This window comes from Monopterus albus, unplaced genomic scaffold, assembly GCF_001952655.1.
Source record: "Monopterus albus unplaced genomic scaffold, M_albus_1.0 scaffold63.1, whole genome shotgun sequence".
NCBI classification, from domain to species: domain Eukaryota; kingdom Metazoa; phylum Chordata; class Actinopteri; order Synbranchiformes; family Synbranchidae; genus Monopterus; species Monopterus albus.
In genome coordinates, this window is record NW_018127943.1 from 1968146 (window position 1) to 1993170 (window position 25025).

The following is a 25025-nucleotide window of genomic DNA, read 5'->3' on the forward strand; positions in this document are numbered from 1 at the left end:
GCTACCCTTACATTTTAAGATAATACACGTTCAAAACCTCTTTAAAGTTGCTAGATCATACACCATAGTACAAAAGAAAGTCAAACTTGAACAAAAAGTAAACCACACCTGCAGGCCGACTGGTGAAGCCCCGCCTACAGCCAGCAGTATGGTCCCAGTGTCTGATAAAGTGCTGAACGACAGACTGATCTCTGTGTTGACCCCCAGTGACAGACCCCCCAGCTCCATGTATCCAGGCTTAGAAAAACCGACTGTGTACAAGTTCTGCAGGACAGAGATGAAATAGTTGCAGTTTACACATCATCACAAAAATGACGAGTTGACTAGTCCACATTTTTTCAGAACACAATAAGATGGAAATGTTAAAAAGCAGCCTGAAAGTAGTGAAAAACACTGAGCTGACCAAAAATATGTGACCAGAATAAAAATGTATGGGTTTTAGCAAGTAAAGGTTTTACTCATAAAAGAGAGAACTTTGAGGCATGCAGTTTCACAAAACTTTTCAAACGTTTGGTCCAGTTCTCATTAGTTTGACAGTGGTTGTAAAGTGAAAATGCTCACAATGACACACAGACACAAACACATCGTTGTAGCATAGCAGAGTGGTTGGTGAAAGAAGAGTAAAGATACTGTATATTGGGAAGAGAAAGACCTTTACACCTACACACACACCACCCTGGGCCTTTTTAATCTTTTGCACAGACTTTATTCACTCTGTGAGCGTGGCTGCATACTTGTATAAATGAAAGGCAAGTAGTCTATAGAAGTGCACAGAAATCCTGATGTGTCTTGCATGGTTGTGAAACTCAAAGCCATACTGTCAGGTCCGCTCGGCGCGACCTGCCTCTTTTTCTTTTTTTTCCTCTCCTGCTCTCCCTTTTTGCGGGATCAACGCCTCAGCTGTGTCGCATCGGGTAATTAGTGACTCGTGGGTCGGTGCGCACACCTGAGGCGTATTCCAGTGATTTGTTGGCTTCCTTATTTATACCTCTGGCAGACGCCCCGTCGTCGCTAGAGCATTGCAATTTTTTAGACGTGTGTAAGATGCTACGCTGACAGTCTCTGTGCGTTTTGGCTTGACCTTATCACGCTTATTATGCAGTTAGCAACACAGAAATACGCTGACAGTTTCTGTGCTGTGGATTACATTGTTTACGTTGGTTCTTTTTGTTCACCTGTCCGTTCTCATCCTCCTGCTATTCTAGTTCCTATCGTTAGTTTGTGTGTTTACCGTCCTGGTCTCCTTAGTCATCACTGCCCTTCCCTTGTTGTATGTATTATGGACCCTGTTATGTTGTCACTTTGTTGTTTTTATTCCATTAAACCTCCTTTTTTGTACTAGCACCTGGGTCAGCCATCTTGAGTCCAACCCCAGTTCTCCCTCACCCTCCTGGTGAGGGGGACTAAACCATAACACATACAAGGCATACATCTTTGTGTAATTTAGAGGAAAACATGCATGACTGATGCAAACATAAGAGGTGATTGTGAATGTGTGCGTAAAACTGTATGTAGTTTGCATGTGTATAAGGAAAAAAAAAAAGAAAACTCATGAACTTGTCATTTCCTTTCTGACCTCTCTCCTTTCTATTTTATGTTTTGCATAAATCCACTTATTTTCTGAATAAAGCTAGGTGAAAAGGCAAATAACAGTGGAAAAAGAGACTGTTCAGTTTATACAGAACATGTCAAGACATTTTCAAAACTCATTTAAATGCACTTTTGTGTGTCTACAGTATCTATCTCAATGGGGACCCCCAAGGAGTGGCCAGGGGAGCATGGCCCCCCATCCTAAAATCACTAGCCACCCCCACTGGCCAATAGGGGTGTAACGCTCCATCAATCCGGATCAATCTATCGATCAAACACCCTGTGATCTGATGACATCGATGCAAAATGTAAGTATCGATAATTTGTGTGCTTTTATTTTGACAGCCCAACACAATGTATATGCGTTTCCAGTGACTCACTCTTCTTTTCAAACTTGAAGCGTAAAAAACGAGGGGGATCCAGGGGTGACACGTCTCGCACGCATGTTTCTGAGTCAGTGTGGACTGACACGTTTGATAGATTGGAGTTTTATCTGTTGCGTGAGAGGGGCTTTCTATGACAATTAGCCTTGACCTGTAGCAGCCGAGAAAAATACTGAGATAAAGTAAACTCTCCCAGCAGAAACAAGTTCTGGGTATGTAGTCTGGATAGAAAGACACAACAGTAACTGTGAATGATAAGTTTTAAACAAAGTGCAATGTAGGAAATACTCTTTTTCAAGCTTTTTTGCATGTGACAATGTAAAAACTTCCTATCTCAAAAAAGTTTGTTGAATTGGTCATTTGTATTCAAGTAGTACTTGAATACAAATGACCAGAGGAGCTCAACAAATGTTTAAAATTTCACTTTTGTTACATTTAAATGAAATATAATTGTGTGAAATAGGTAGATAATATCACCTGATATCGATCACAAGCCCCTGAATCGAAATCGCATCGTGGCATAGTTTAAGAATCAGCAAACATCGGATCGATATAGGATGGTATCGTGATGAGTGGGGTGATGTACACCCTTACTGGCCACCCCACAAAAGACAAGCCCCAGTCATTTAAATTCTTTGCAATGCAAGCTTTTAAAAATCTGACGTACATTTAAGACATAACACATCTGAGTTAAATTTTGAAGGGAGTGTTCTTGAGAATGGAAAATATTTTTATACATGATTTTTAAATAAAACTATTGAAATGGAATGCCATGTTGGTTGGTTTTAACTTATATAAATCACTGAAATGATAAAAGTAATAAAGAAATTGAGTATGAAATCTGATGTGTGTTTTGCAATTGCATCAGAACTTTAGGTTGAAACATTTTGGCATATATAATTATTTTTTTATATTATTTTATTCTATAGAAAAAGACAAAATTAAAACCACCTGTATAATTTTTATCCACCTAGTCTTGACATTTAAATACAATTTCAGTTAAAAAAAAAAGGAAGACAGTTGCAAATAATATGAAATATGATGTGCTGGTCATAAATGAAACCTTTATTTTTTACTTACTGTTGATGATGCATTCAAATTCAAACAGTATGCAATTTATTTTAACACTATAACATAGTATCTTTACTATTAACTTGTGTAACCTGAAATTCCTCTATGATTTATAGTCTTTTTAGTGTGCCACCCCAAGTTTTTCATTGGCCCCATCTAGCCCCCCCAAAATAAATATTTTCTTCATGCACTACTGATTTATCTATCTTACCTCTACATTACATCCTTTAGTGACTCCAGTATAATCTGTACTGCTGAGAAGGTTATATGGCGTTCTGGAGACTTCAATCTCCCGAAGACAGCCTGCATACCTCTTCAGCGTGACCTCTGACCTGTACAACGAAAGTTAAAACGATTTTAGTAAAGAGTAAAAAAAAATAAAAAAACCTCCATGGATTTTCCTATCTTTTAACAGTATAGCAGTATTAAAAGTGGCTGAATTACTGCAGCGGTGAAGCTATCGCATCATGTATCCAGAAGCAGAGCGAGGTCTGGACAGCAACAAGAATAATCTGAATATGGCGTTTATTCATACTGTTCATATTGACAAATTTAGAATTATTATAATTACCATTTTTTTTGTGGAGTCTGTCTTTATGTACTGCCAGGCTTTGTTCAGGTTGCAGTATTATTCAAGAGGAAAGGCAAAATCCTGGACTGCCATCACGCTGAACATGTTATTAGCAGTGCAATTAGCACCTCAGTAATTGTTTTCAGTGAATCAGATCTTTGTATCTTAGCAAAAACTGTGCCTGCAGTACAAGAAAATTGGTAGAGACACTTGGTGTAGATCTGCACCTAAAATACAATTTGGATGTAATTATGGCAACAACGCCTGTACAGCTGAGAAATATACAGTGAGGAACAGAAGTATTTGAACACCCTGCGATTTTGCAAGTTCTCCCACTTAGAAATCATGGAGGGGTCTGACATTCACATTGTAGGTGCGTTCCCACTCTGAGATGCACATACAATGTGAATGTCAGACCCCTCCATGATTTCTAAGTGGGAAAACTTGCAAAATCGCAGGGTGTTCAAATACTTCTGTTCCTCACTGTATGTGAGAAAATCCACTTAAATGTTGCTGAACAATCAAACGTCAAGTTCAGATTATTAAAGGATAGAGAGAGGGTTTTCCAGCTGCCATGTAGAGGAGCAGGAGCCTTCAGTGGCCAGCCAACATACAAACACATTTACTGCATAATCAGCACAGGCAGCCTCATGCAGAGGGTAATCCACAGTAAATCTTATTGTATGTCTTATTGTATAAAATGTATGTATTCATTTATTTACCTGGCTCTCATACTGTTAAAACAAAACATGATATTAAAGCATTAGCACACTTCGTAAACAGTTTAAAAAAAAAAAAGAGCCATTAAATTAGTCAAGTTTAACCTTCTGGTACATTTTTAGGGTTTAATAACCAACTACTAGGTGGGAAAGGAGTGATAACTGGGTGTGAAGAGGCTGATTGGTCTTGAGTAACAATTAAATCTAAAAAAAAAGTTTCAGCAGGTTAATTTTACAGCACTGAATTGTCAAATGAATTTTTTACATCAGTATGAATGCAAAACAAATGACCTGATAAACACACAGAACATGCTGTATTACTGTCTTTTTAAAAGCAAACCACTTTGTATCACAGTGTCTAAATGTGGCATGTGAATGAATTACAGTACTGTAGTTACTGGGTACCTGTAATTTCCAATCACTGGCAGTCCTCCAAAATAGATTTTCTGGTTTTCCTTGAGGTTCAGACCAGTAGCTGGACCCTGAGATATGGCCACTATCTTCTCTTCAGCACTGCTGTCGATGTCCACCACAGTCACCGTGGCTTTGGGGACAACAGAGCAGGCACATAAAAGTTGTATATGAGTGTTCTACACCCCTCTAACATCACGTCCATTCATTCATTCATAACCCCATTGGCCTGCTATTTTTTTTGTTGCTGTGTGTACCTTGTTTTTTGTTCCGTGACATGGTAAGGGATTTCCAGCGTCCATCATTGTGGCGGTTAACTGATAAGGCACTGCCAACTCCGGAACCAAGGTCAAAGTTCACCTTTACCTTACCCTCCAACAGCTCCAGGGACATAAAGTCCTTCTACAGACAAAGCAGCAGGGGAGATGATGTTGTGAGTGGCTGACATTTAAAATTCATTTACTGTATTTTGCTGAGAAATTGAAAAACTTTAGTGCAATGAATTTAGTTTATACCAGGAGTTAAAAACGTACCTGAAAGTTTCAAGTATCTATTCAATGGTTAATATTGTATATGATAACTAATTTAGAGTTTTTAATTACAACTGTAAGCCTTGAACCATATATGGCGACATTAACTTTTTACATACGCTACTATGACTTCTGTTTGTTGTACATTTTGGTATTGGTAAATTTGGTTTCAATGTATCATATTACCATTTCCAAATCAGCCTGAATAAGTTTGTAAAAAATCCAAAATAAAGTATTTATTAGAGATGTCCTGATCCAATACTAAGTATTGGCGCCAATCCAGGCATATTTCACAGGATTGTATCGGCCAGAATAAAGCCGATCCAATTCCGATCCTTATTTAGAAATACAGTTCTCTATTTGTTGCTATATTAATCAGTCAAGCTGTCTACACTGCCTGTGTGGCTGGTGTATCACTCGCGCTTTATGCCCTTAGCTGCCACCTGACGTCTGTTTTTAGCTTCAAGTCTATTTTAAGGAGCTATGTACGTAAAACGCTGAACAGAATCCACCAAAACAATAACAGCTCACTAGTTCCAACCATAATTCCACCAAAACAGAGAAATACATCAAGCATAAACAGTTAAACACATGATCTATCATCTGTTACATCGCAGCTCTTTCTAAAGTGCGTGTATATAGCTACTTTAAGTACATATACATGCAAGTGTCGTCACTAATTAACTGTGTTCACATACGAATACGAAGTAGCAGTTAGTATCTGCCCTGCACTGTTCTGTGTGTGTTGTCCAGTTACCAGCTATTCTTTTAGTCATATCAATAATTTGGGCAAATAAAATTAATACTTTGAAACTAGGAGCTGAACTGGTATTTGGAACAAAAAGCTCCTGAAAAATACAGTGTGCCAGATTAACGTCTGTCTCAATATGTCAGATATTAATGAACGTTTAGGGCTACTGTAGGAAAACAGGCTATAAGTGTCAGATCAGAATCAGTATCGGGGCCAAAATACTAGGTCGGGACACCACTGCTATTTATACAACTAAAGCACAGGTTATCCTACTACCAAACACCTTTGGGTTAATCTTGAGACTTCATTCCCTTTTACATTTTGCATACATACCATATCTTCAGTGGCTAAGTACATGAGCAGAGCGTCAGAGGAGAAAGTGCGGAATTTGAAGGTGATGGAGGAAATATTGGGATTCCACCTTATGGGTCGCCCCACTGCGGCGTAGCCTTCACCATCCAGCTGGACTGTTCCCTCACCATTAGAACGCTGAGGGCTAAAAAACAAAACAAACAAAAAAATAAAAATCACAAACACAGTCTACATTAATACTGCTGTGCTTCTCATCCAACTGTCCAGTGAGCTTGAAACATCACAAAAGAAAAAATGCTAAATAGCACAGATGAAGCTGCCTCTTGAATATTAAAACAACCACAAGTTAAAATCTCATAAGATGCATTAAGCACATATGGTGTACAATAATAAGAAGAAACAAGGAGAGAGTTATAAAAACTTTTGTAAAAAATGTGTATACCTGACAACACATCCTTTACAGTCTCCCTGCCTCTCTCTGTAGTTCCACAGTCCAACAGGTTTACTATCTAGGAAGGTCTCCCCCATGCAGCCTATGAATGTTGTTGATCTTACAGCATCAGCTTTCTAGAAGACAAAGACAGAAAAATAGTAAGGAGAAAAATACGTAGATGATGTTATACAAAAACAGAGACACACAGATACCTTGACAGTGCCAAGTAATCCTCCTACAAACAGATAGGCATTCTGGTCAACGTCCAAGATGGTGTAGTCCGTGGGCGAGGTGGCACTGGCCGGGGTGGGCATCATACCAGCCATAGGGCCTTCCAGAGGATATACTGATATGGTACCATTCAACCCATTACTGGAGGTAGAAAGAAGGACAAAGCAGGAGAGGATTAGATGATGTCTTATTTGCCATTCTTTATGTACACTGACTGAAGATGTTGGAGGCACTAACAATTGGTTATTATGTTAAAGATGAATGAGAGTAACACCATATGGAACCTGTTTGTAGCAGTAGAAGCTCTGAGCTGTACAATATGATTACTCTCACACTATGGAGCTTGTCAGAGTGGGAACTGCATTTCTGCATTCTGTAAGAGAACACTTCTAAGACTGATAGTCTGTGTGATCCCATTGAAAAACACATTTGGGAAATCTCTCAGATGGAAACATGGTGCATGTGGGATGTCTGCATGGCCTTTTGTTGGATGATCTGCATATAGAACCATCTCAGCTTTCACAGAGGAAAACTATGTCTGCTCACTATGTAATGATGTGCCATGGGCAGACTGTGCTGTAAACTCTTGATTTCCCTATTGACACAACATGTTTTCTACAGCGGCACGAATTAAATGTCCTGTGGTATTTTTTGTGTTACAACTGGCTACATTAGCTTATAGAGATCAGTCCTTTAATGAAATATTTAGTATTGGCTTGCCCCCTGATCAAAATTACATATAGAGTATTCAAAACATCCATTGAAATTAGATTTCTTATTGCATATGTTTGGCTACATGCATACTAGACTTAATGTTTAAAAAATATGTGAATGTATTTTAGTCTTTTTCCTTCTAGCCAAAGATCATACATACATACATACATAGTGAAGTGATTGACAACAAGGTAAGAAAATATAAAAAAACACCCATTCTTGATTTTTAAAGCTGAAATTTAAGCTCAGACATTTGCACACTTCTTACCGAGATGCCTCTATTCTGTGCCAGTACCCATCATGGATGGTGTGATGGGGATATTCGACCCGCCCGACACCTGAACCCACATCCCAAAGGAAATTCACTTTACCCTTGCGCATCTCTAAGGCCAAGAAATCAACCTGACACACACAGAAGGCAAAGTCAATGAAATGAAGAGAATTTTAACTGTAGGAAGGAAAGGAGTGAGGAGATGGATAAATTAAGATGTAATGATAAAGCCATTCTGTTCATATTACTTAGGCTAAGTTTTCCTCTAACCAGGACACAATCTAATTTTAAAACAAAACTGATTACATTAAGTTAGACATGTAATTGAGCCAATGAAATTTGCCCCAGGGGCCACCTGTACATCCACTATGCCTGTGGTGGGTTTTCTGTGGGGATTGTGTATGAAATGGGTACTCCACAAAATTTTGTGCTATGCTGCCCTAAAGTTGGGGGTCACAGATTAGACAAGAATGATCAAAATCAAAGCAGCAGAGGCTGTGATGCCTTTACATAAAGACATAGGTCAAACTCCAAAAACACTTAAATGACATGTAAGAAAGAAGACAGCCTTTAAATATGAAGGGAAAAATGAAAAGGAGAATCATGGTGGACATTTCTTAATTAATCCAATGCTTTGTGAAAGGTGGTGACAGTAGCAGCTCAACCAGAAATTGAACTGGAATACAGCTGAAGTAGCCTTTTTAAAATAGATTTGACCTCTATACACAAAAACAAACACACCTCTTGCTATCACGTGAAAATTCAATGCACAGTGCAAATGAATATTCATTTGAGGACAAATCATTTAATACCAGAATTCTCCAAAGATAAATATAGTATCTGTTGCATTTACACTACTTTTGGGTGAAAGCTGTACAATGTAATACTTCTGGTTTTGCTGTGACAGAAAATGGTGGTGATTAATAAGTGTCCAATATCTCAATTTATTATTCACTACAGAGAAGTTAGCATGTAGGAAATGATGAAAAAAATGAACAGGGAAGGATTTTACACCCAGCTCTGATCTGTTCTGAGGGTACAAAGGCTGACGTTTTCTCCATCTGTCTCTATAAGTGGATTTTCACTGGATCTTGCTGTACTTTGATTAATGATCTGTTTACTTATGTATGAGCTGAAAACTTAAGAAAATTTTCAGCATATGCTCTGATCTGGATGTTGCCTCAGAAGCACAAACTCACACTGTATTATTTATATTAAAGTATGCACAATTAAGAGATTATTAGGGAGTCACAAATGTCCCACACAAACACATCTTTGTAGTCTCTTGTGGGTAAGGGCAATTACACAATTGCACACCATCAGTGAAATGTTAGAGGTGTGCACACACACATACACATAACTATTATTCATACATAATTCTTTGCTATTAGAGAGTGCTGGTGAGAGCCAAAAACATGCATGCATGTTCAAGACTTTCTAGTCAAATGAAGCAAAGCATTGATTTCTCAGGGGAAATCAGACTAAAGCAGATAACAACATAAACTTGTTAATTGATGCTGCTCGTTAGGACACACATATATGCACACACACACACATACCCACACACTGGGACTATCAGTGGTACCTTAAAACAGCAGTGTGCTGTGTTTATAGGGGTGTTAGTGAGCATGTGTCAAGAAGTATTAATTATTCTCATATTAGACAAATCGCTCTGGGAGTGTGTGTGTAGACTGTCTACTGATTTGTGTGTGGAAGGGAATGCAAGCATGTGTTTTTCTCAGTGCGCCTGGATGTTCTGTGTGTATGCAGCATGATAAATGCTACACATACACATATATATGTACAGGGTTCGATATTAACCGTGGCCATCATATATCCACAGCAAGTGGCCCGCTTTTATCAACTCTCTAATGAGAACCAGTGTCTCAGACCCCCTGCACTTTGCCAGCTCAATGTTCACATTCCACAACCATCCTGATTCATTCCTGCCTTTTAGTTCAACATTCTATGAAAACAGTAAGGTTACTTGTCACCAGCTCGCTGCCGTTATGTTGGGGCTGCTGAAGTACGGGTTTACTGAGCCTAATCAAACTTCTAACACAGTCGCTACAGAAACAGAGTGAATGGAAGCAGAGTTATAGTGGCTAAAACATAACATCTAATGATCCAATGTGTGCAAAAGACTGATGCAGGGACAATGCTAGGGAGGGAGAGAGTGGATCAGGCACAGGAATGTATGGGGGGTATGAAAAAGATGAAGTGAGAGACCAAGAGGATAGGCACTATATGTTTCCAAAGAACCTGTTTTCAATTTAAATAATTATAAAAAGATAATAATAATAATAATATTAATAATCTTTATTTGTACCACACTTTCCAGCTCACGAGCACAAAGTGCTACAGCAATAATTTATTATTGAAAATAAATTATTATTGAAATTGTTTACATATGTTCATGAAGTCAAGCCGCTTTCACACAAATCTTTACAAAGCCAGAGTGATGAGGTCATTTCCTGGTGGGAGAAAAGAATTCATGCATGAGCGTACATACAAATACTGTACTTGAATGCAAAACATTGTTTCTTAGCAACTATACTGTACTGTATACTCTCATCAGACAACCCAAGTTATTCTAGTTTTCAAATTAACTGCATCATAAAATTCCAATATGTTCAATAATCTGTGTACTTTAATGAGAAGAGCCTCTGATTAGACTAATAGTTAGGCAAAATGTCTAGTCTGCTGTCTTTACCTGAAAATAAAAAAATCTAAAGATTAAAAAAAGTCACACTGTCATTATATGTGAGGACAAAAAGGCAAAAAGATTAGCTCACATGAATGGCTTTCTCTAAGTCACTATGAGAGAGAAATGGCTTTACCTTTGCCAGCAGTCTTAGCTGGCAGAAGCTGGATTTAACCACTGACTTGATCTGCTTATCAAAGTTGAAATTGACGTCAAAAATTACCCCCAGATTTTTTACCGCATTAGAGAGCAGGTGGGCATATGTGCCAAGATCTACTGCACTTCCATCCAACTGGGGGCTGATAACAATAAATTCAGATTTGCCTTCATTTAAGTAAAGGAAATTCTGACTAAGCCAAGTTTTGACATCCTGTAGACAGTTTTGTAATGCACCAAATGAACCTGACTCTGGTTGAACCAGCGGCATATAGATTTGAATATCATCAGCATAAAAATGGAAGGCAACGCTGTGCCTGGATATAATGGCGGCAAGCGGTGACAGATACAAGGAAAATAACAAAGGGGCCAGAATTTTACATTTTACATTTTACACAGTGTATTTCACTGTAAGAGCCTAGCTAGTAAACAGTTTCTGTGCACTTAATTTGCGCTGTATACTCAGTAAGCAGGTAACTTACATATTTGGCTGATCCCAGGTAGAAGAGCAAGTTTTCCGGCGTGGTGGTCTTAACATGAAGGATGATGGTGTTATACCGCCCTTTCCTGATATCAGGACGATAACTACGGAGACAGTCACCACCTGATGACACAGATACTTTAATCTGGATGAAAAAAAAGAGAAGAGAAATGAAGAACCTTGTGTCATAGCTTTTGCAATATGGTGAACTTAAAAATAATTATGTACAGTAAAAATTCTGGATTCAACTAAATTATCAGTCTGTTGTTGAGGACATGATCGGTGTTGTGATACACTTAAATTCTCTTTAAACACGAACAGACTCACAGTTCATGTGCATGTCAGTGTGCCGGCAGCTTACCGAGTTTGCTTGTTTCCTGGCTTGGTTGATCAGTTCCTTGATATGTGAGATGTTTCGCCTCAAATTGTCCTGCAGCTTTTTGATTGGCTGCAGCTTCTCCAGCAGCCTGTCAGCTTCATCCTCTAAATCCTTCACTTTAGCTCCTGCAGCATGGACTGAGGGCAGAGACAAGGTGCAGCAGTGATACAGACCAGTGCTACTGTAGTACCAGTTGTTATCTTCTACACTAAACAGTATAGTAGTATAGCTGAGAGAGTGTGGTGAGCTGGTGTGGAAAGGACGCCAAATTGCAGCAGCTGAGGAAATCGCTGATAATACTCAGAGGAGGAGAAGAAATATGGAGGAATAGCAATAACAGCTAATGAGAGCCAAACAATCAGTGTAGCTCAGCATACCTTTTCTACACTGGCTATTATATATAGAGTGCAGTAGGGATGATGCATTTTTGTAGGCCAGCCCGGAAGTTAGCATCAACATGGTTCCCCTGACAAATAGCCAATGGGATTTTTCCATAGACTCTCACCACGATGACCTCTTCTAGTGTGACCCGATCTAGCTAGTGATCATGGCTGTGTCAGTTAAAATAGTTTATAGCAGACTAAAGAGGAGTCAGGTCTCCATTTTTGGCCTGGTGAAGGTTAATCTCCCAGGCAGCCTCTGTCGTCTCATTTAGCCACTTGTTAACAACTGCCCCTTTTTTTTTAAGACATAAAAGCATTAGAGCTCACAAGTGGGGTATTTACTGTTGCATATTATATCACAGAACAAAACAATGTACTGACCTCATTTTAGCCACAGACCTTATTTCAGGCATTAAAAAAAAAAAAAATTCTATTTAAAAAACCCACTGACTGAAGAACAAGGGAACCAGAAGTGCAAAAATGCTAACTCAGTTTCGGGTTTTAGGACTCACTGCTACGGCACTCTATTGTAAAGGTTTGAAAATTGAAAAATAAATTAAGGCAAAGACAGCCCCATGCTTTGCAGTGTGCAGAGCTCTCATGCTCTAGCCGAGCAGAACCGAGCAGAAAGGAGGCATTATTAGAGGAAAGCGCTGTTTACTGTATAGATATTAAAGATGGCCATAAAATCACGAGTGGTGCTCCAATACCTTTGCTGAAATCAGATCATATTGACAATCAAGTGGTGACTTAAAAGGTTCCCTGCATAATTTTATAGAGTTAAGCCTTTAAACGTAAAGAAAAATTTATTTATTGGCAGGGATTTAACAATACTTTTGACATTAATTGGTAACTGCAGCAACACTGTATTGGTGCACCACTTGTAAATAATACTTATGTTGAGGTAAGTGAAATATACATACTGATGGCTGTGGGGGAAAAAAGAGAGGGAAATAACAGTTTTAGTGCCTTTTTTCTTCAACAGGTAAATAAATACTGCACTTTATAACCAAACTGAAAGGCAAATGTTATCACTGATCAATAAGACGAGAAAAAAAAAATCAACCATTTTCTATTTTATTGACAGAAAGTCTCACTGCTGATGGAACTAGCCAAAATAAAGCACTTTACTGTTTTTCTCTGGGTCCCGGATCATCTGATTGGCTGCTTTCACGTTGTCCGCCAGCTCACTGTAGTTCCTCTCTAGGCCGTCGAGTCGGAAAGTCAAATTCCCAAGACGCTCAAGGAGCTGTAGCGTTGGCGTCGGCTGCGACAGCCTTTGTGGCTGCCAGCTTAGCCGCTGTGTCTGTCAAAGAAAAAAACAAACCATATAAATTACACACATTTATCGGTGGCATTCTGTTATGATGCCTGGACCAATAAATGGGCTTTGTGATGCATGGTGCCGTTATTAAAAATGTGCACATTATTAAACATGAGATATTCTTAAGGTGATAGATATGATAGAGTTTATTTCAATACATTTTTATGTTGGAATATATCAGTATGACACCACTGTGCTATAGTCCGGGAGGCTTTTAACCTGAGCTGAATCTAATCTTAGATGTTCTATTCAGACAAGCATGCATGAATACACTTGTTGCCTCTGCTTTGGTTGCTGACAATGGGGAATAAGTTAAAACAGTGACAATCAGATGATTAATTTCAGGCCAGTTTATGAGGCAGGAAGTGACAGTGAATGAGTAGTAAGCCTTTAATTTGAGGCAGGTTTGAGGTGGGTCATTTCTTCTCACTGAATACTAAATCCATCTCCAGTAGAACAGTCACTGCTGAACACCACCCCTAACTACATTTCTGGTGTGCATTACCAGATTGAGTAAATTCGGGAAAATCCGACTGACCCAACATGATATATTACAGGTATGTTATTCTGAGCTCACTCACAGGGACTGAATCTGAAGATGAACATGCTGTTTTAACCTCTGTGTCTCATCCATTTACAATTTGTAGTAACTACATTTAACGTTTTACTGCTTGTTGGTCTGTGTGTATCACTGTGGTTCAACAACCTGGCCATCACTGCATTTTGTGTCCGTGTATCAGAGTATTGTGTCAAGTTGAGTTTACCAGAGCAGCTGACCTCTGTCTGCACACTGATATTGATCCACTCTCTCTCTCTCTCTCTGTCTGTCTGTCTGTCTACACACACACTGCTTACACAAACCGTGTATTCATGCAGTCATACCACTGGGGATAGCGTTGAGTGTTGCTATGGTTCCGTTGACAGATTTGAGCAGGTCTTTGGTTTTGTCTCTCGCTGCTTTAACTCTGTCCTTCAGCCCATCCACGCTATTTGCATTCTCTGCACACACACACACACACACACGCACAAATTAAATGATGATTTGATTTGAAGCTGAGGTTGGTTACTAATAAAATGACATTCTTCACCTCCTTAATGGGGAAGAGTAAGGCATAGAGAGCCAAATGAAGAGTGACGCTGATAGTAGATAAACTGTTTCAAATGACTAAAACTAAACACTTGTCAGTACTGCATAATTTACTTATATTTTATGTAATCCATTCTGAGGCTACAGCTCCTTGTAAGAGGAGTCATTACATACATTACTGTGCAAAAGTCTTACGCCAGTATTTGATTCGTTGTTCTGGCAATGTTATAATGACTATATATATATTTATTTATTTCTCAGTCTCTATCAGAATACAACTAGAAAATATAGGAAATATGTACACAGTATTAAAAAAATACAAAAATCAGCACACACACTGGATACTCAAGATGTGGTGCTCAAGCTGTTCTCATGAAATATGAAGAATCTGGAGAGGTCAAGAACAAAAACAGGAGTGGAAGACCAAGAAAACTGTCAGAATCTGATGAGAAGTTTCTCAGAGATTCTTCTTTGAGAGACTGGAGGAAATCCAGTGAGGACCTGGCTCAGCATGTGGCAGCTTCATCTGGAAGTTGATCCTTCCACAGTCTGAGGAAGCTTGATCAGGAACGGTCTTTGTGTAAGAACAGCAGCCACAAAACCAGGCTGAGATATGCAAAAGCTTGCAAACACTTGGAGTGAAGATCAATGGAAAAGAGTATTATGGCGTGATGAATTGAAGCCTGAAATGTTTGGGTCCAGTCATCGACAGTATGTCAGAAGAGTCTGGAGAGAGGTGGAAGAATGAATGTAGCGGCCTTCAGTGAAACATGGCTCTGTTGTGGTTTCAAGACTTCAAGACAGTCTCCCCAAAAGAATTCAGGCTGTGCTAACTGCAAAGGGAGGGGGTCACACTAAATACTGACTTTGGACTGTAGAAGCCATTTTGTTTTGAACATGTTGTTTTTAATATTGTGTATATACAGTCACCAGCCATTTTATTAGGTACACCAGTACAATTGTATGCACTTCAGTGCAACACTTCTGCCTGAAAATCTGTGTTTATGAAGCTCAAATAGTTTCAGTTTTGGTGAAACGATCAAATGTATAAACTCAATCATATGTTTATTATTGAAGTCACAGTTAAAGGTGGCGTTGTACTGGACTATATTATTATTGAAGTCACAGTTAAAGGAATAAATCAAATCAAATCAAAGGTGCTATACCACTTTTAACTGTGACCTCAATAATGAACATATAATTGAGTTTATACATTTATTACGATTTCACCAAAAACTGAAAAATTTTAAGCTTCAGAAAAACAGAAGTGCATACAATTGTACAGGTGTGACCTTTAAAGTGGCCGGTGAGTGTATTTCTTGTATTTTTTGGTTATAGCTTAAAAAAGAAACTGAGAAATAAACATAAATTACATTACATCCTTGATCAAGCAGCGAAACGTTGTGCACACACATATACCCATGGTACCACATCATTTTGCAGTTGTTTCGCTTTGTTCAGCAGTCTGTTGCTCTTCTGAAGGGCACCTTGAGCTGCGTCCTTTACTGGGACCTCTGGACCTAAAGCCTAAACACACAAGCACACAGAGCAACAGTGCAAAACCTGTGGTTTCACATGCTTTCACCAAAACTGCTTCCAGAATAATTTATATCCCATACACAAATTACAAAAGATGTTGTGTGACACATAAAAAAAGGTTCAGTAATAATCGGCATATTACCTTTCACTAAGAGTAATGCATGACTACTTTGAATTGCTAAATCATACTGTGAGATATTCATCACAACTTTCTTCTCTACCTTTTACTGCCTCTTTCTCTGTTCATGTCATTTTAGGATTTTCTAATTCTGCCCTTTACCTCTTTCATGCCAGAGGAAAAGGAAAAATACAAACAAAGGACATGAGTAGAAAAGAACTGGCACACAGGACGAATTTATACACTTTTATAGAAGAAAAGGAGACAAAAGGGAAAAGATGAGAAACATAACCAAAACAAAAGCAAACAAATGGAAAGTTAAAAAAAAAAGTACAAAAAAGGGTAAAATACAAAAAAAATCAATTAAGAAACAACAGGAGGAAAAAGGAAGGAAAAGGGTGATTTCAGGTGTGTGTGGTCATGATAGTGAAAGGGAGCAGGGGAAAAAGGAAAGAGAGGGACAGAGAAGTGCTTTGATCTGTCAGCCATGACTAATGGAGCGCACAAGCTTACATTACTGCTACTGCATGCAACACACACACACACACACACGTATGTCTTGTGCTGAAAGTTTTCTGGTTTGGTTAACTAGAATGTTTGTGATTACAATAAATATACTGTGGCATAAAGATACCTGTACAATTTAATGTTTGAAAGACAACATGTTAATAAAAAAAAAAACATGTAAAAGGAGACCAATAAAGTGCACAAATTCTTCTCATAATTAACTGATAACATAAAATTATTGGGACACCTCATTAGACCTCGAAGGAACAAGCTATTTTGAAGTTATTTTGGATTTGGCCAACAGCTGTGTGAATGCATTTCTGTGTCTGCTGCTATACAGCAGGAGTCCTTACCAGTTCCAGCGCCTCGCTTGCCCTCTGTTTGGCTGCCTTTGCCTCTTTCTCTGCTGCATCAATATTTGCTTTAATGTTACTATAGGCCTTGAAGGCAGCTGTTGCATTGAAGGAGAGATTTTTAGCTTCAGCCAAAATGCTGTGCGGAGAGACAGAGGGCAAAACATAGCAAAGGATTTCAATTTTGTTATTCCTTTTGAAATGTTACACACATTTTACTAAGTAATAATAACTTAAGTGCTTTCCTGAGACACATTCACCACAATTACCTTATATTGAGATCAGTGAGTGTCAAGCTGTTTTGTGCTTTTCTCAGATTTCAGCAGTGACATCTATCACAGTACAGTGTTTTGCTTCTTTTGCAATTTTAACTAGACAGAACTCAGAGAGAGCAAACCTCCACCAAGGAAGCTCAGTGCCCCTACAGCGCCACTCCACCTTGACATGAAAACCTAGCCCTAGCATTTGGAATCACATCGAGAACGTTATGAGTTTGAAAGTTACTCAAGAAAACCGATATTTCAGCGACAGTAATCTTCTTCGGGATCTAGCACAGGAGCTGTTGAAGATAACCAAACTCGGTGATGCTCTACTGAATCAGCAGAGTTTCAGCTATGCTTTGGTGTTGTGTTTATCTACCCATCCAAAGTGGCAGCAGATTTGTTCAGTTGCTTGGCGTGTTCCTCTGCGTCTTGCACATGATTAGCCAGTCTGCCATTGCCGAGGCCTCTAGTGAGGTGACTGACTTTCTTATCCAGCTGGTCATGAAGAGGATCCAGCTCGTCTCTCATGTCCTGCAAGTCCTACAGATAGAAAGAAAAACCAGAGGCTCTACTTACTTTGCTGATAATGTGGAGTGGAGAAAAAAAGGACTGACCCATTCAGATAGTTTGTTAGCTTTATGATAACATCCTTAAAATCTATCTTATGAAGTTCTTCTGTATTTTATCCCAATAAAATCATTTGAACAAAGTAAAAACATAGATATCCTTCTAGTACAAACTCCTCTTTGCTGATGCTAAAAACAGAATGTTCAGTAGACTTAGGTTTTAAAGAGTTACAGGGGTTTGAAAGGTTTCTGCTAGGTTGACATTAGTACCTCTGTGTCTGTGATGATATTATTTGAAAGCTGGGCTGCTTCATCCAGTAGACGTTCTCCTTCTCCAAGGACCTTTTGTGCTTCCTGTTTCACCCCATTGACTGCAGAATGTTTCCTCTGGGGAAAAAAAAAATGTGCACAAAATTTTGATGCTCCAGCATTTGAGCATTAGGCTCAGTAGTTATTTTGATTACTGGGTATGTAATCTGCTGATTATTTTCACTATGACTTTATTCTGTCATACAGTACAAGGAACACAGAACAAACTAAACACAACCTGACATGTACATGTAGCCTACTATTTACAAGTATTTAAGAAAAAATAAGATATTAATAAAAGTGAAATGACAACAGAAATACATAAGTACAGAAATGATTTAGTATTAAAGCCCAGTCTGATTGTGTTTTTGTTCTTAAAATTTAAAAACTATTATAAAAGCACTGGTTAAGGATTCCTTTTCTATTTGCTCGTTTTTAGCTCTTAATTAATTCTAGTTCTGATATTGTTTTATATTCACTTTGTTCTTAGCTTTGTAGATTTTGTACATTAATATCTGCTTTAATGTTGTTTGGTCTTGTCTTGCCTGGAGCGTGCTACGCTGCTGGCTTGGCCAGGGCACCCTTATAAAAGAGGCTATCAACCTCAGTGATATTTCCCCTGGTAAAATATCAATTAAATAAAAATTAAAAAAAATTTAACTTGCAATAGACATGTGTGCAGCGGTGTGTCAGTGTATGTGTGCCTGTACCTCTAGGGTTGTGAGGTTAGCTTGGTTTTGTTCAGCCAGTGAGCCAGCCTGCCTCGTCTTCCCCTGGGCAGAGAGGAGCAGGTCCCGGGCCTCCTGGAGCTTCCTCTCATGGTCCGAGAGCTTCCCTTTGATCTTGGGAAGCAAATGGGGAAAATTAAGTTACTGCAATGTGATAAAGTTAGTGATATTAAAGAAAAAAGTAAAGAATAAAAGATAACTACCTCTGTTTTCAGGTCTTCTGTCGCCTGGTGGGGATCACCAAACAGTCTCTTGACTTTCTGATACAACTCTTCTGCTAGTCTGGAAGGGGAACAGAGGGAGACATTTAGACTATTTAGATAATGTAAAACAGTGCTAATCATGGTTTACAGGTAGAATCATTTAGCAAATGTAAATGCTGCATTTAACAGAGAAGAGAGAGAGTTACTGTGACACATGACAGAGCCTCTGCTAGTGCAGAGACAATCACTCCATATGAATTCATCTTACAATGCTGGAACAAAATTCCAGATTTTCTTGTATTGACCCCTCAGGGTAAGTTAGATAAATATGTAGCAGTGTTAAAAATTTCAGGTACTGCCAATGTGTGTGTGTGTCACTGGATGGACAGGTAAAGCAACACGTGTACGCTGCAGCGTGACATGCTGTTCTAAAAACAGCAACGGATAAAACTGGCAGAAAATGAGACTACAGAATAACTAAAACCTAACCACTGCAGACACCGGCTTTATCAGTCTGTGTATCTGATGAAGATATTCTCAAGTATGAATTTTGCATTGCAGCTATACATTTGCTTTAATTAAAGTGATTCTCAGAGCTATTCAAAGAGTTCAGGCACAGCAAGAAAGAAGTTTGTTAAAGAGGTATTTCATGAATAATTTGCAGCTTTGCTGTATTGTTGTCAGTTCAATTATAGCTCAGTCAGCCAACTAACAAAAAATGGATTATATGTAAACACAGATAATTTTTTAAATTTTGATAATTGCCATCCAAACTCTGACCTCGTCACTCCCCATGGGAAAACACCCAGCTAAGTACAGGTTGGAGGGAGGAATGATGATAATAGTGTACCCAAGTATTCATAAGCTTGGGCATGCTTATGAATGCTAAATGAACAGCAGCAGAACCAATGCAGCAATGGAATAACCAGTGACAACATAAGGGACAGCAAAGATGGTCAAACAACTTCAGACACCCCCACAACCACCTTTCTCACATCAGATTAGATACGGCTCTAACAATTTGTGTAACTTTCTGAAACCAACTTCATGCAGCTGTGTGGAAATAAGAAATGATTGTCACTTCATGTACAACCAAGTACAACAGGAGAGAGCTCATCTGAAAACGTGCCCTGTATTTAAATGACCATCAGGTCTCAAGCTTTTTACCCTGCCTTCAAGCATGGCTGTTCGAAATGTATGCACACGCCTTCCAGTGTGGTTGTATAAACTAGTTCTTTGCTACAGTACCATAACCTTCCTCTTAAGTACACCACCATTAAGAAAGCTACGATACACGTGCTGCGGTGAAAAGTATGCCATGTGAATGTAGCAACAGGTTCAAGTTGACAGCCTGAACTAGCTCAAATGCAGCCTTCACTTTTATTTGATCCACCAATCAAGATTTGCAAAGCAGCCTTGAGTTTATTCAGAATGTTCTTATACTTTGAGAGCAGTCTTTGGAAGGCATTCTCATTTTGGAAGTATTTCATAACCATATGTTTACCATTTCATCCCTTAAGGAGCCTTATTTTCCACCTTCAACATTAATTAAGGCGACAGGGATCTAATGTTCCCTGGTTGACATCACTCAGATAACAGTTTCTCACAGTTTTAGGGATATGTGCAAGGTAAATGGATGTGATGAAACTTTAATGAACCCTATGGGGAATAGCAAGAAGGAGACGACCGAATATAACCAAGTTAAATAACAAATGGGAGGGGAACTACTGTCTTACCTGTTTCAACACTGTCGTACATAGAGATACGCACTGGGGCTGTTTATATTCTAATAATATTCAGGTCTTACTAAGTGGTTAATGTGGATCTTGGGTTCCAAATTTTCAGTTGGTTTGGCCAACAAGTGTAAACTTATTCACTTAAATTCCAAGTTAATATCTTGAGCTAAAGCAAGTAAAATTGCATTTAACTGCCAGTTCTTCATTTGACATGAAGAACTCAGTTGCACCTGTTAAAGCCATTTTGTACCAGGGAGGTACAAAGACAGCATGCAGGGCTGTTTCCAGGGGCTTTGTTAAACACTGAATTCAATACTAACCTTCATTGTGGTTTACAGAATTCTTTTTACAATGCAGTATATAAATAAAAAGTGACATTTTCAGGATGCATGCTAACTTTTCAGACTAGCTGCACAATGAAAATATATAAAATACGGAGAAATACATTTGTATAACTGTGCTAGTTTTGTTCATTTTGCTGAAACATCCTTTTAACATGCGTTGAGGTGGTTTTCTCTGCCGCTCCACCTGAAATCTCCCTTCAGGGTTTTCTCAAATAACCAACTACAGACTGACAGACAAGTCATCCAGTGACAGCAGCAATTCCTCTTTGTCTTTCTTTTTTTCATATACTCTCCCACTACAACTCTCGGTCCATCTGTTCCCTTCGCCCTCTGTGACTTTCCTTCTTACTACACCTTCTTAGTCCTGTTATGTCTCTCTCTGTTTCTGCCCCTACGGCGATGCTTTTAATTAACTCATCGACCTCGTCAACATTTACTGCTGAAAGACGGAGAGGGGGAGAAAGTAGGGATGAAGAGAGTAGATTACTAATTCCATCAAGCACCCTGAGAGGGAGAAAGAGAGAATGTGAGTGAGAGCAACAAAATGAAAAACACAGTTAAAACATCAGCAGAAAGTCTTGGCTTTGGGATATGTAGCAACCAGATGGCCGCTCAGTGGAAGGTATTTACTCCTCGTGTCAACAAAAAGCCCTTGAGAAATCAAAGAAAAGGAAGAAAGAAAATAAAAGACCAACGATTTTGCATGACAAGCCTTTTAAAGGAAATTATGTGTGGTCGCTATCACAGCTAAACATTTAGCAAACAATGCTGTGTGTTGTGTCTGTTTAACAAATTACTGTAGGGTGCCCTTTTTTCAACTGTTCCAGGCGTCGACTGTGTTCCGTTCATTTCTCTACGATATGAAACTCAATTGGAGTCAGTGAGACACAATTAGATCAATTAGACTGAAATAACTCTGACTCTAAACTTCCATCTCAGTGAACATCAAACCTGTATTCATTTTTTTCAAGGTTACATTCTGAGTTAAATGGTGCTAATTTATAATAACTAAGCACCTGAACTGCTTTAAAAAGCAATTAAAAATAGTTCAGGAGTGATGATGTTTACATCAATGAATAACCTTTGCAAGTTTCAAGAGTCTCAATCCAATGGTTTCATGAAACACCAGGAAAAAGACATCAGAATGTAAGAGCTGCTTTGAAAAACGACTCATATTTAGGGACCAGAAATTGTCTACATACTGGTGTGTAGGCAATTTTATGTATTTGTTTACTTATGTTTATCATGTACATTTATTAAGTTGTACAGAAACGTCTTCTGTTTGCTTTCTCTCTCTTGTTATTCCCACCCCCCTACAGCAAGGACAGCAAGCAAGCAAAGTGGGACTGAATCCCTGCAGGGCCACAGGCAATCTAAGACACACAAGGAGAATGCAATAGCATACAGACATACTGTACAACAAAATCAAAACAGATCACTCAGAGGTTTTGTGGTTCCATGCAAATAACACTGCAAAGAAAGAGGGTTCTGGTCAAATTAGCCAGCAAGACAAAACAGTGTGTGTGGGTGTGTGTGTGTGTGTGTGTCCATCCATACTCCATCTCCTCTTCTGCGATGCTCTTCTTCGCTCCCAGGCGTCGTTTTCTCATCTCAGCTAGCATGGCCTGGATCTCCTCGTTCATCTCATTCAGGCTTTTCTCTGGAGTTCCATCTTTCCGTGAGAGAGTCTCGTTCAGCTCAGTAGCCTTCTGCTGGAGATCTGGACACACATAGAGAGACTGCTGTGAGGGTATTGTGGATGGACAAATTCACTTCTTCTATACAAATAGACAATAGAGATGCGTTAATATCATGGATGCTGTAGATACAGTAAAGAGATGTACAGTACAGCTATGAAGAACATTCTGCCTCTGCGCTACACTGCCATGTCTCAGCTGCAAGGCTCAAAGAGAACGAAGGAAAATCACACTATTTGATCCTCACTTATTTATGCACAGACACACGCTGAGAGTCAGACACACAAACACAATCTGTTTTAACACCAATCAAAGCCAGTGGTTTTGGCAGACTCCATGTTTGCCCTGCTTTTATCAAATTAAAGGCAATGAAATCTTGAACCAATCAATGATGAAACTACAGTAAAACACTCCAAGGTTCATTTGAATAATAATCAAACTGCTGGAACTTAATGAGGAGTGTGTGCGTGTGTGTGTGTGTGTGTCTGTGTGAGAGTAAGGAGGAGGCGTGGAAACTGTGTGCTGTGCAAGCAGTTTGTGTACATGTGTTTTGTGTCTGCAGTGATATGTTCCTCTCTCATTTGAAATGTAAACGTTTTATGATTAAAGCAGGTTGAAACTGAAAATCACGGGTGTGTGGGTGGGTGGTCAGGCCTGTGTGTTTGTGTGCGCGGTTGGGGCAATGCAGCATTTCCTCTCATTTGAAATGTAAACATGATGTGATTAGAGCCAAGACAGAGCTAAAGTCATCATGGTAATGAACAGCTGTACTGCATGTGTGTCTGTATGTGCACGTGGTATTTGTATGCGTGTGTCTAAGCCATATAATTACACAGTGGAATTTAAAAGCCAATTAAACACTTAAAAAACGTGGATGGAATCATATTATTGTACGGGCACACACAGGAACGCGTGTACAGTATTTTCTTGCCTTATTATGTGTGGTGTCTGCATGGACTGTGTACACACAGTTGTATGAATGTGTACATATTCATCAGTGTTTGTGCATGTGGCGAGTATATGCGTGTGTGTTTGTGATAGCCGCTAATTAAGTCAAAACATCCACCCACATCCGTGGCCAAATTACAGAATACTCCAGTCTCTCTCTTTCTCTCTCTCACAAACACACACACAAGATCACACTGCAATTAGGCAGAGGACCAGAGAGCTCGCAGCAACAGCGAGGAGAGGACCGTTTCATCACAGCCAGCCAGGATGTTTGGTTTGGTGACTTTCTTTTCAACCCAATAGCCATGAAACATCATAAAGGTAATCCAAACACTGTAACTAATAATCTGAACTGCAGAACACATCTGTTTTTTTAACACCAGTGTGAGGGAGGGAGAGTTCTTTAGAAATACATTTATACCTGATAAATCCAATTAGAACTCAACTGGAGCAGTCCAGGGTTAAGTGAATTAAAGCTGGAAACAAATATACATAGATTGTTTAGCGCTGACATTTCAGCCAACATGGATGAGAAGACCTACAATAAAAGTGGCCTAGTATATAAAGCAAAGTTTGAAAATGTACAGTTCAGTCAAAACTGAGCAAACTTCATCAACAAATGGAAGCTGAGAACAAGTGACTGTGGATTTTAAACGGAGTCTTTTTTTTATGTGGTGAGACCAACCCCAAACGGTCAGAGTGACCTGCGAGGTGACACTCCTGGTTGAACCTGGTGAAAAGAGGATTGACCAAAGGAACTGCACAAGTCTTGTCCACTGGCAAAACAGCAGTCCCCACACAGAAGGATGCTGATGGCCTGGAATCACTGCACAAAGCACTAAAACTCCCTCTTTACTTTGTAAGAGCTGAGACTGAAATGTCATGGGAGAAAAACATCACAAGCTGGTGACACAGCCAATAACGCAGCAGCTTAAAGAGGAGATTCTGCAGCTACCTGCTACTATATGTGCAGAGAAAGAGAGAAAAGCCCTCTGCGTGAAGCTGCCACTGACTGCGTGAACCATCTGGACTGTACCACAACGTTCTGACTCAGAGCATGTTTTACACCAGTGGGACTGTAGTATCCTGCTGGAGGATAGTTTCAAAAGCTGGTGCAAAGGCTGGACATCAAATATTAACCGTATCAATGAACACACAATACTTGACATGAGAATTTAAATTTCTTGCTTGTCAGTCTGTAACGATTCCTGCT

General features: G+C 39.1%; 1 protein-coding gene across 1 annotated transcript in view; it reads right to left on the minus strand.

The window, feature by feature from the left end:
• lama2 (laminin, alpha 2) overlaps nt 1–25025 on the minus strand; it is a 167979-nt gene that overhangs the window by 17172 nt on the left and 125782 nt on the right. The window contains 23 exon segments of the mRNA XM_020603945.1: nt 109–264; nt 3256–3376; nt 4338–4349; nt 4740–4878; nt 5003–5147; nt 6360–6522; nt 6781–6905; nt 6984–7143; nt 7985–8118; nt 11330–11473; nt 11690–11844; nt 13014–13019; nt 13222–13337; nt 13339–13396; nt 14297–14415; nt 14468–14470; nt 15931–16028; nt 17019–17157; nt 17658–17821; nt 18118–18234; nt 18867–18998; nt 19088–19166; nt 22725–22887. Coding sequence (XP_020459601.1) covers nt 109–264; nt 3256–3376; nt 4338–4349; nt 4740–4878; nt 5003–5147; nt 6360–6522; nt 6781–6905; nt 6984–7143; nt 7985–8118; nt 11330–11473; nt 11690–11844; nt 13014–13019; nt 13222–13337; nt 13339–13396; nt 14297–14415; nt 14468–14470; nt 15931–16028; nt 17019–17157; nt 17658–17821; nt 18118–18234; nt 18867–18998; nt 19088–19166; nt 22725–22887 — 2648 coding nt within the window.